The sequence below is a fragment of the Haliotis asinina genome, chromosome 13 (genome assembly GCF_037392515.1).
Source record: "Haliotis asinina isolate JCU_RB_2024 chromosome 13, JCU_Hal_asi_v2, whole genome shotgun sequence".
Taxonomy (NCBI): Eukaryota; Metazoa; Mollusca; class Gastropoda; order Lepetellida; family Haliotidae; genus Haliotis; species Haliotis asinina.
The window spans coordinates 47,761,742-47,773,797 of record NC_090292.1 but is presented as its reverse complement, the minus strand read 5'-3'; the positions used below and the strand labels follow the sequence as shown (position 1 = coordinate 47,773,797).

The 12,056-nt window shown below is 40.3% G+C and overlaps 1 protein-coding gene across 1 annotated transcript; it reads right to left on the bottom strand.

The window, feature by feature from the left end:
• Positions 1-1,908: 1,908 nt before the first annotated feature.
• On the bottom strand, positions 1,909-7,792 carry LOC137259616 (uncharacterized). Its single transcript, XM_067797231.1, has 4 exons — positions 6,750-7,792; positions 6,156-6,515; positions 5,179-5,921; positions 1,909-2,309 (listed from the first exon to the last, which is right to left on the bottom strand). The coding sequence occupies exons 1-4, from the start codon at positions 7,790-7,792 to the stop codon at positions 1,909-1,911; spliced, it is 2,547 nt and encodes an 848-aa protein (XP_067653332.1).
• Between the last annotated feature and the right edge of the window lie 4,264 nt (positions 7,793-12,056).

Genomic DNA, 12,056 nt, shown 5'->3' with positions numbered 1-12,056 from the left:
CCGGTCATCTAGAAGGAGCGGGTAGCGGAACAAACGCTATTTCATTCACTTTTCTTAATGATTCCCAATCAGTCCAAATACATCTACAGAAACAAGAGCACACGGGAATCGACAAAAATAGCGTATGTATCGGATAGGACCATCCAAATCGCTATGGCATGCTTTCTCCTGTAGTACATTGGCATCTTTTCTTATATATTGTGAAACTACCAAAAAGTATCCGCTCACACTGTGAAGCTTTGTGTTGGAATAGTTTTACACTTCATCTTTAATATTAAGGTATAATGTATGTCGTTCAGACATCAGGCTGAATTTTTCATACTTTTTGTAAAGATGGCAAGTTCCAAAAACATAGCAGGGTGTCTTAATCGGTGCACAGTTAAAACAGGGGAAATTTTGAATAACATTTAGCAGTGTCTATTTCTCAAACCCTGAAGGGAGTCGCTTATGTATTTATACCAACAGATAGGAAATATAATATTCTACATTTCTGTGTACATCCAGGATAAGGAGATTCTCGCACAACGTTCACTTTTCAAACCTTGGATTTACATTATCAAAACTATGTCATCGGCATCTAAAGAGCTAATATCATCAACACTGTTTTCACGCTTAAGAAAAAAAAACCCACCAGCCATCTGCTTGTTTAAATCTGTGAAGAATTCAGGGATGTGTGTGTTGTGGCTGAGCGTTAAACATTTGTGTGGGCGTTTCATGAAGACCTTACTTGAAACAGGATTTTGTAAACACTATCAAACAGAAGTGGTGGAGTAGCCTTGTGTTTGAAGCATTCACTCGTCACGGGGAAGACCTGCGTTTGATTCCCCACGTGGGTACAGTGTGTGAAACTCATTTCTGGTGTCGCCGGTCGGGGTATTGCCGGAATATTGTCAGAAGCGGCGCAAAACTAAGCTAACTCGCCCACACTCACTATCAAATTTGACGGAAAGACGATTTAGAGATTTCTATTTTTATATCTGAAAGTTATAGGCGAGGTCTCAGCAAAATCATTTGCGACTTGACAAAAAAAAACACACGTCACTCATCACTAATGCGATTATTGTATTTTTTTCAAATTAAGCTCAACGGGTAATAGAACATACAGTAAACGTGGCCGCGAATGGTGACTTCGTCATTGTCGAAAATGGCGAGATTTACAATGTAAATAATTATTACCGGTCATTTTCAGAAATTGTGTTTTACCTAAAAACTGTATTTTATGTCAAGACTGGAGATTATATTTGTCCTAATGGCCTCCAGTGATAGACAAAACTGAGATTATTTGGATGATGAGTGATTTCAGCTTAAATTTGTGTGTTGTGTGTTTAGTCAGTGCAAAGTGGGTTCATTTCCCTATGACACAGTAATCAGCTACAAATGTCCGTTCTCTGTTTGTTAAACGATAGCGACGACCTGGTATTTGACTAACACTGACTGTGTCGTATAGCTGGCTGAGAAAACGGCGGGGCACCTGAGTGTATGATTGTGACGACATCAGCAGTGTGACGTTACTGTCACTGTACAAATGACTCCACGTCAGCTGGGTGAACCTTGGCTCAATCTGAGGTCACAGAGTGCGGCGATATGTAAACTAACATTTTGTTGTCGTCTGTTTCACAATTCGCGAGATTATCATAGCAAAATTAACACAGAATTATGTCACGACGGCCGACGTTGATGCGGGCAACGTTTACACGCAATCACTCAGCGTTTATGTTTATACTGACGTCACAGTTGTCGCACCTGATCCTGCGAGGTTCTAAACACAAAACATGTCAAAGTGTCTGAAAATACATTCACCAAATTTTATATATATTTAGAAAGATAAAAAGAACTACGTGAATGGCACACACTTCGCCATTGTCTATAACGACATCTGCTCCGCCTCTGTCCACACTGACACCGACTTCAGTGAGCCCCGTGTGACACCAAGAGATCCAACATTCGCTGATTTCGCACGTGTCTAGCCCTTCTGGCCACTGTCCACCCGTATTTGTTCCTGGCGTTGATGTCAAGCACGTTCAGGGTCAGGATAAACTCCGCCGTCTCCAGGTTCCCACCAAAACAGGCTAAGTGAAGGATGTTGTTACCGTCCCCGTCCACCAGTGACAAATCAGCCCCTCTACCTACCAGGAACTCAACCATGTCCCTACGTCCATGCCATGCTGCCCACATCACCGGTGTCATGCTGTAGCTTCCTCTGTAGTTGATGTTCACGTGACCTGCAGCCAGGATCCGCTTCACACTCTCCAGGTCACCTTTCCTGCTGGCGGAGAGGAGGTCGCGGCTTCCTGCTGCTGATGGAGTCGCTGTAACACAAAGTAAACTATGTACATCAGACATCTTTGTCACACATGTACAATGTTTACATCATGTTGATACGTCACTCGGACATTGCTACGTCATTTAAACAATTCCATCATGGCTGACAACAATCCAACATGACGGGAATGTCAACATGTGGTTTCTGGAATTAACGATGGAGTGTTTAATATGTAACTTTCTGTTAGAGTCAGAAGTTGTAGCATTATTTGGTGTACGACTTGAGAGTGTTGATGTTGCTTGAACTTTACAAGGTGATAGAGTCAGTACAACAGTTGCTAATTGGTTATAACAGAGGCATTAAGAATGTATGGTTTCAGCTGAAGAATATTTCATTTCTTAAATATATTTTCAAAGTTTGATTCAGTAAATTTAATAAGCTGTGCATTGTGCACATTGTATGATAAGAGCTGAGATCCTCCCCTTTGTTGAAGTGCTGGAATTGAATAGATGGTTACTCATTTATTTATTTATTTCTATTTTTATTTTTGTTTTTGCTGTTTTGTTTTTTCAAATTCAACACATTCCATGAATTCTAGTCTGAAGCAGTATGAAGAGCAACACGGTGTTTGTGCAACACAGATCTAATTTGTGTCAGGCAAACTACGTGAAGCACTCACAAAATGTCAGAATATTGAGTACCGATAGCAGAGCAATTTTCAGACAACTGCTGACCGAGGCAGAAATAGCAGCTGACACAGCTCATGTCTATGGAAGCAATGTGCTTTGATAAACAAAAGAGATACAAACACGTGGCGCTGTGTTGTGGAAAAGTTCGAAATGTCGGTTGTCCAACATTATCCGTCTGTTTCAATATTAGAAATAACGAAAATAAAGCACGATTGCCCTTCCATAATCTACTTTCCACTGAATGTTTAAAACAAATGTTGCAGAAAAGCTTAAAGATACTTTTGGCTGTGTGCTATATCGGTGATGTATTTCAATACAATGCAGCTATGCATTGACCCTGAGTAAAACATGCAATACATTTGAAATGGAATATTTGACAGATTTAAGAAAATCTGATAAAGTCTCCCGTGACCGAGGTATATGTCATCAGGTCAAAGGTTAGCGGTAAGAAAGAACACATAATTTATCACGTCTGTCAGGTGAAACGCTGCGTTGTTAGGTTTCCCCACACCTTACAACGTGTAAGGTTTGGGGAGCATATAAGGATGTAGATATCTGATATTGGCTAATCAATGCTTATGTTCATGTTTAAAGCTGCTGTCGTGCTCACATCCACTCTACATTTAGATTTTCTGCTGATTGCAGCTATATCCATGCTGTGTATTGTTAACAATACCGTAATTACTCTAGTTGTTGCTGCTCATGCTGCATTCGTTCAGGGAGCACGGTTCCAGAGTTTTTGGGTTTTTTGTTGATTTTTTTCTCTCTCTGCAGGAGTTGCTATCTCTGGATTACGTGGCAGGCTTTGTTATTCACGTATGATGTTATATGTTGGTTTTGTTCTGAAACATTGTAAATGAATTCGCCGCTGAACGCACATCTCTTCCTGTTGTTCCATTATGTGTTTGTTGTCTTTCATGTAGACGTTTATTTGGGCTAGTAGGAGAACTGCCCTGTATCGTTTTATTGGATGTAATTTCTCCTTGAGAAGTGGTTTTCAGTATAATTAGTTTATAGTAATGGTCCGCCTATTCAGACAATCATGGTCGTATTGAGTTGGCTATTAATTCCATGTCATGCTTATTGGGTACATATACCTTTGCAATCAGGCAGTTAATTAGTGAAGTAATTTAAATACAAAGTTCCAGTCTTTAACAGCCTGACTCTCCGGGATAACCTCCACCCACTCTTGGTGTGGTGACAATCATGAAAAGAAAATCCTAAGCTACGTTCTACCAGGACATTCGACAAATGTTGGCATTCAACGACAAGCAAAAACACAACCCAACACAACTAGGATTTGATTCAAGCTGAAGTTCAGATTTCTACCGTATTGAGATTGTTTTCTGTTGTCAGGTCATAATGACACAAATATGAATAAGCTATATTAGTTGACCGGGACTGTGTTGGATAGGTCTGACTTGAAGGCTCTGACCTGACAACACCAGGTCTTCTTGACAGATGGGGACTGGGTGATTGGATTCAAACCAAGTTAGGGTAATACTTTGATCTTTGAAGTTGTGGCCCGACGAAACCAGTTCGAGTATAATATAATGATGTAATTTATTCAGTAAGTTCTTCCAGAAAACTAGAGAAAACCTCAGAGATTGGCTTTACCTGCTAGCTCAACCTTTACATGCTAAGTAATCCCCAGGTTGTCTTTACCTGGTAGCCCAACGTTTAGATGCCCTGTAAGCCCCAGGTTGTCTTTACCTGGTAGCCCAACGTTTAGATGCCTTATAAGCCCAAGGTATTTCTTTACTTAGTAGCCCAACGCTGCCTTTACCTGTTAGTCCAAACTATACATGACTTGCAAGCCATAGATTGACTTTAACTGGTAGACTAATCTTTACATGCCTTGTAAGCCCTTGGTGGACTTTACCTGCTTTCGAAACGTTCACATGCATTGTAAGCCCTAGGTTTGCTTTACCTGTTAACCCCACTTACATATGCCTTGTAAGTCCTAGGTTGGCTTTACGTGCTGGGACAACGTTTACGTGACTTGTTAGCCAGAGGTTGCCTTTACCTGGTGGCCCGAAGCTTACATGCCTTAAGTTTGCTTACCAGATGGCAGAAGAGCTACCCCTATGCTGCGAAGAGATGTGAACCTTATCTTTCCTTGTCATGTGAACGCTATATTGAGAAACAAATTACTCTCTGTCTTGTTCAGTTTGGTTGAAATATCAAAATAGAATGCTTATTAAGCGACAAATCTAAACATCTCACCTTCTATCGTCCCAGGATACGTTGTGGTTGAAGGGTTCGTGATCTCTTTCCTCATCCTACAGCATGTATTCAGCTTCCTGAAGTCCTGTGTGAGGCCAGCAAGTGTCTGGTTTGTGTTAAATAGGTCAGCAATGGTCTGATTGAGCTGCGATCTGATCATCGTTGCATATGACGTTGCACGAGCTACGGTCTGATTCACCTGCAACTGTAGTGTCCCGATGTCTTTGGTCAACTCTTCACGTACTTTTCCAACACTTTCTCTGTAGCTGTTTCCTTCCCGTTCAACACGTCGTAGGTCTTGTGTTATAGCCACAACTTCTGTCGTTATGCTCTGTACACTGGAATGTACATTGGTAACTTCATAAATGGTCTGATTTAGTTGAAGATATAAATTCTGAATATCTGTGGGTAATTTTGTCTGCATTACCTGCAAGCCCTCCCGGTATGATTCAATCTCTTTTCCCGTCACCACACAACTTCTATTCAACGACCTGAAGTCCTGTGTGAGGCCAGCAAGTGTCTGATTTGTGTTAAACAGGTCAGCAATGGTCTGATTGAGTTGAATGTTTAAACTCTGAACGTTTGTGGATACGTTTCTCTGCATTTTCTGCAAGCCCTCTCGATATGATTCAATCTCTTTTCCCGCCACCATGCAACTTTCATTCAGCGTCCTGAAGTCCTGTGTGAGGCCAGCAAGTGTCTGGTTTATGTCAAACAGGCCATCAATCGTTTGATTGAGTTGCGATCTGATCATCGTTGCATATGACGTTGCACGAGCTACGGTCTGATTCACCTGCAACTGTAGTGTCCCGATGTCTTTGGTTAACTCTTCACGTACTTTTCCAACACTTTCTCTGTAGCTGTTTCCTTCCCGTTCAACACGTCTTAGGTCTTGTGTTATAGCCACAACTTCTGTCGTTATGCTCTGTACACTGGAATGTACATTGGTAACTTCATAAATGGTCTGATTTAGTTGAAGATTTAAATTCTGAATATCTGTGGGTAATTTTGTCTGCATTACCTGCAAGCCCTCCCGGTATGATTCAATCTCTTTTCCCGTCACCACACAACTTCTATTCAACGACCTGAAGTCCTGTGTGAGGCCAGCAAGTGTCTGGTTTGTATTAAACAGGTCAGCAATGGTCTGATTGAGTTGAATGTTTAAACTCTGAACGTTTGTGGATACGTTTCTCTGCATTTTCTGCAAGCCCTCTCGATATGATTCAATCTCTTTTCCCGCCACCATGCAACTTTCATTCAGCGTCCTGAAGTCCTGTGTGAGGCCAGCAAGTGTCTGGTTTATGTCAAACAGGCCATCAATCGTTTGATTGAGTTGCGATCTGAGGATCCTTGCATATGACGTTGCACGAGCTACGGTCTGATTCACCTGCAACTGTAGTGCCCAGATGTCTTTGGTCAACTCTTCACGTACTTTTCGAGCACTTTCTCTGTAGCTGTTTCCTTCCCGTTCAACACGTCTTAGGTCTTGTGTTATAGCCTCAATTTCTGTCGTTATGTTCTGTACACTGGAATGTACATTGGTAACTTCATAAATGGTCTGATTTAGTTGAAGATTTAAATTCTGAATATCTGTGGGTAATTTTGTCTGCATTACCTGCAAGCCCTCCCGGTATGATTCAATCTCTTTTCCCGTCACCACACAACTTCTATTCAACGACCTGAAGTCCTGTGTGAGGCCAGCAAGTGTCTGGTTTGTATTAAACAGGTCAGCAATGGTCTGATTGAGTTGAATGTTTAAACTCTGAACGTTTGTGGATACGTTTCTCTGCATTTTCTGCAAGCCCTCTCGATATGATTCAATCTCTTTTCCCGCCACCATGCAACTTTCATTCAGCGTCCTGAAGTCCTGTGTGAGGCCAGCAAGTGTCTGGTTTATGTCAAACAGGCCATCAATCGTTTGATTGAGTTGCGATCTGAGGATCCTTGCATATGACGTTGCACGAGCTACGGTCTGATTCACCTGTGCCCAGATGTCTTTGGTCAACTCTTCACGTTCTTTTCGAGCACTTTCTCTGTAGCTGTCTCCTTCCCGTTCAACACGTCTTAGGTCTTGTGTTATAGCCTCAAATTCTGTCGTTATGTTCTGTACACTTACGTTCAGACTTGTAACTTTATCGAGAACTTGTCCACTGATCATGCTCTCAATGGAAGTATCTCCCATAGTTTTTGTAATCGCTTGTATGACGAGAGGTTTTATCAACGAAGGAAGGAATGTTGAAGTCAATTCATCTTTCAGTGATTTCTCCCAAACCTGAAATGTCTTCATCAGTTTAGTCTCAGTTTCAATACTTGAAAATTTCCAAGCTCTAAGGTCCTGTTCCACAACCCTCACACGTGTAGTCAGTTTTGTCAAACTTTCAGCAAAACTGACATCTTCAGCAAAACTGACGTCTTCGATGCCCCAAAATATAAGGCTCACAAATATGACTGTTGGTAGCTCCATTGATCCAACTGAGCAGAATGCAGCTAGGAAGACGACTGCCTCGCCGGTGGATGAACACATTTTATGTAGCTCGACTGAAGTGTTTGGTACGACGCCAGCTCGGGAATACACCTGTAGTGAGCGTACTGGTGGTGACATAGCAGTCGACATGGCGGATATAATTATACAAGAGGATGTTGACCTACATGAGAAAGCTGAGTTGCACATCACGTGCACAATACTCAGTACTCCCAACATTGTTCTGTGCATTGTCACTGTCATTGGAACATAAAATCTAGTACGACGATTGCCAAAATAATGGCAGCATGAACGTTGCAATTATGTTTCCAGATAGTATTACTAGGGATATAAAAAAGTAGTGATCTAAATTCTCGACGTTCAATGTTTGTAAAGTTTCCATCATATTTTGAAGGGATGATTACCAAAGCCAAAGTTTCCAAAGTTTCACATGTGTGGGTATTGTGGCTCACGAGATATGAGTCATCACAACACACTGGGGTATAATATGTGTAAAATGATTGCAGGAAATGAAAACGATATGTCTTTTGATACGTCTTGCATAATGGTATGTCGTCAAATATCATATAAAATATGTTCAGAATTGTATTGGAAGCATTCCCGTCATAATCAACAGCCTGTGATTTGGATTGCTTGATTTAGATTTGGACAAGGACACCCCCATTTTGATTTTCAAAGACGTTGTGTCCAGATATTAAAACTGGCACTTTTTACAATGCATTGGGGGCTGACACTTGTCTGAATGTTTACTATTTAGTTTGAAGCCTTGGCATCATGTATGAATAGTGAAAATATTAGAATCAGTTACGTCATTATGATTACGTCATCTGGGAGAGTGTGTGTGTTGTGTCCAAAACAAGCTCTTTCAGTAAATATGAGTGAGTGAGTGAGTGAGTGAGTGAGTCAATATTTAACGTCACATCGGCAATATTACAGCCATATCGTGACAAGAACATACGTGACATTAAAAAAACCCAAAGACGACGAAGGACAGTAAAATCACTAGATTATCACAGTTAGTATTTAAAACTAGCGTGGAAACTTAAAAAAAAATATTTTCACTATTTGGACAGTACAACATAAAAACAGGCCATAGATCGCCAAAAACCGAAGGTAGATCACCATACTAGGGACTCAGTAAATATGAAAGGGGAGGTCACTTTGACAAGCGACTGTAATTTCAAACTGCTTTTTTATGCACTTAAGTTTCTATGTTTGATTCTAGCGGATGTCTACCTATCTCAAACACAGAAAATGCTTTTTGCATATTTTGTTTACTGAAGTTTGTGATGCATTTATTGCAGATTTCTTGGTGGTTACCAAGATAAAAAGTCAGACAAAATGGGGATTGTGACAATGAAACATAGCAAACCAATTTGGTTGTGTTTGACAGATATTTATGTAGAAACATGACATAAAAAACAGTTGCATTCATATCAATGTCCGGGTGAGATTCAATACTTTTTTATATCCCCTCTTAACCTGTGGTTCTATCTTGCACAACATTGGGCGTATTTTGGCTGGTTCTTGGAAACCACCCATGCATCAGGGACCAATCCCGAATAGGATGGTACTGTACGACGTACGTTATCTCGTGTCAAGCGCTCGGCAGGACGTCTTAAATGCCTCTGTCTCGAAGCCGTGGGGAACCTCGACTCTTCAAAAACACGTCATCAGCAGGTTGTCCCAGTAAGGATGGCATCCTAGAGTTGACCTCCCCACTACCACAGATATTGCGACACTTAACTTTTATGATGGCTCACTGGTTTAAAGCAGCCTTTGTTAATGCGGAGCACACAAAGTCTGGGAGCCTGATACTCATAAACATGGTTTAGAGTGTGTGAAGGATTTACTGAATAGTTACAATGACTGTTTATGTACTCCATGCTCTTCAACGTTAAATAATGTTTATAGTGATGGCACAGATATGCTGACAAACAGCGCTCTAAGTGCCATGAGTATACTTACTGGAATAGTGTAAAGCGACTTTGATCATCGATATGCAACAACATCTCTGAAGACGAAGGAAATACATGCAACAGAGCAAGTGTTGACTTTTCAGTACAACAGAACAGCCACACAGAGATATCTGTAAGCCAGCGACTGACAGAACACAGCATCTGGCATCTACAAATAAACATACATAAATAAAGTCTACATTAACGCTCATCGCGTACATTTACCACATGGTGCATTTGCTTCACTGTTCCAACTAATTTACGTTTTTACTTCAAGTTAAATTCATCAGTATGTTTTCACTGCAAAGAGATTATAGCGTGCAATTTAAAAGGAAAGTGCTGGAGCTTTTGAAATATAAGTTAAGTGGACCACACTTGGCAAGAATACGGGTAGTTTTTATCAGACTGGCACCAGAATTCATAGATGGCGTAGTTGTTCTTGTGAGAATGCCAAGACACTGGAATGGAGGCGGCAAGAATATTTACGCTGTATGTAAATGTGCATAAAACAGTGACATGAGCACATTATCGTTTCCGACTTATTCATCTTCAGTACCTTCAAATCTATAAGTAGCTGTTAAAGTATAGAATATCACTCATGATGGCATATGCATATGATCTAGACATTTTAGATTCCATTGTACATTGCATTATTCACTTGTACACTATTGACACTTTCTGCTGTGTTTCCGCAATGAAAAGCTACAGTTAAACGTAGCATTCGGGAAAATGGAGCATGATATTGTTAGGTGACGGAATTTGAATGGCTCATTGGAGACCTTTGATTTCAGACATTTAGATTCCCAGAGTTTTCATGTTTCGTCTTTCTTTTATAGACTGATCTGACAAATTCAAATTACTCATTTCTTTGGCGCAACACTATACACAACACTATTTGAAGCGTTATTGTTTCATGACCCACATACATGAAGCACAGTAACGCTCACTCTATGAAGGCCAGATTAATGACTTCCTTTAAACACAATAACACATACCAATTTCCGAAACTCAACATTACTCAATCATTCTACTTCTTTACGTACTTTGTAACACTAACATATTGCAAACAGTTACAATCACTCATTTCGTTATCGCTGCATTACTTACGTACTTTGTAACACTAACATATTGCAAACAGTTACAATCACTCATTTCGTTATCGCTGCATTACGTACGTACTTTGTAACTTAAACATACTGACTTGCTTAAACAGATTAAATAACTGGCGTCTATAACGCTGCATTACAGATTTACTTAAACCAGCATTACTTATTTTATTTATTTACTTACAATAAAACATTACTTACTCTCTTCTTCAATGCTTCATTCAAGGCGACTATGCTAAAGGGATCAGGTGGTCAGTCTTGCTGACTTGTTTGCTGACCTGTCTTCGGTTCCCATTTGTGCAGATCGATGCTCACGTTGTTGGTCACTGCATTGTCTGGTCCTGACTCGATTATGCACAGACCGCCGCCATATAGCTGGAATATTGCCTAGTGCGGCGTATAACTCACTCACTCACTTAAAACACAGAATCATTCTATTACACGAACCTGCGTTTTACACGTAATGTTGTTTTACTGCATTATGCTCACTTAAACAAACATTACACTTTTAACCACAATATCACCCCATCACTTCACTCAGTAACATTCCTTAACAACAGTCCACATTCCTAAACACGCCACTACTCATTTATTACTGTGTTACTTAGAAGCTTGTTAATCATTTACGTAAATCTCAATACTACCTCAAACCTTTGTCATTCACACATTAAAAGCACAATATTAATTACTTGATACAACATCACCCACTCACAATGCTCAACAATCCTCACTGACTTGGAAATTTACGTTTTTTACAGTGAATTCAGGTAGGAAAGAAATCACTAGACTGGTGCCTCAAAGACTGTACTGTAATCTGAGATTAGAAGCAGAAACTACATCGTGCCAAGTTACATGCTGTAGTGCATTCGCGCTGTTTTTACAATCTGTTTAGATTAGATGCGCCAAGCTGCACGTTCTATCATATTTGTGTTGGCAAATTGCGGGTTTCTCTTACCTCGGGCTTCGACTTTGACAGAGCGAATTATCAGGTGTCTTTATGCGTTGTTTCTCACTCAACTGTGATTCTGATTTCGTGGGATCGGATTCGAAATTGACACTTATTTAGATGGACAAGTGTAACATGAGTTATGTGATTAGAGTTTAGCGCTACCTGTGACTGACATATCCTCCTGATTAACATTACTTGAAGGTGACATGTCTGTGTTCAGGTTGACATGTAAACTGTTTAACAATACTTGAAGATGACATGTCAGTGTTTTGGTTGACATGTAAACTGTTTAACAAAACTAGAAGTTGTTGTGTCAGTCATGAGATATTCTGTTTGGCCCTAGGACTAAAATGCAGGTCTTGACATTGAAATGAAGACGTACT

Coding starts and splice junctions, on each gene's coding strand:
- LOC137259616 (XM_067797231.1), bottom strand. CDS start 7,792: ATGTCGACTGCTATGTCACCACCAGTACGCTCACTACAGGTGTATTCC. Junction 5,922..6,155: donor GATATTCAGAATTTAAATCT/TCAACTAAATCA, acceptor GATGATCAGATC/GCAACTCAATCAAACGATTG. Junction 2,310..5,178: donor GTATCCTGGGACGATAGAAG/GTGAGATGTTTA, acceptor TTTGTGTTACAG/CGACTCCATCAGCAGCAGGA.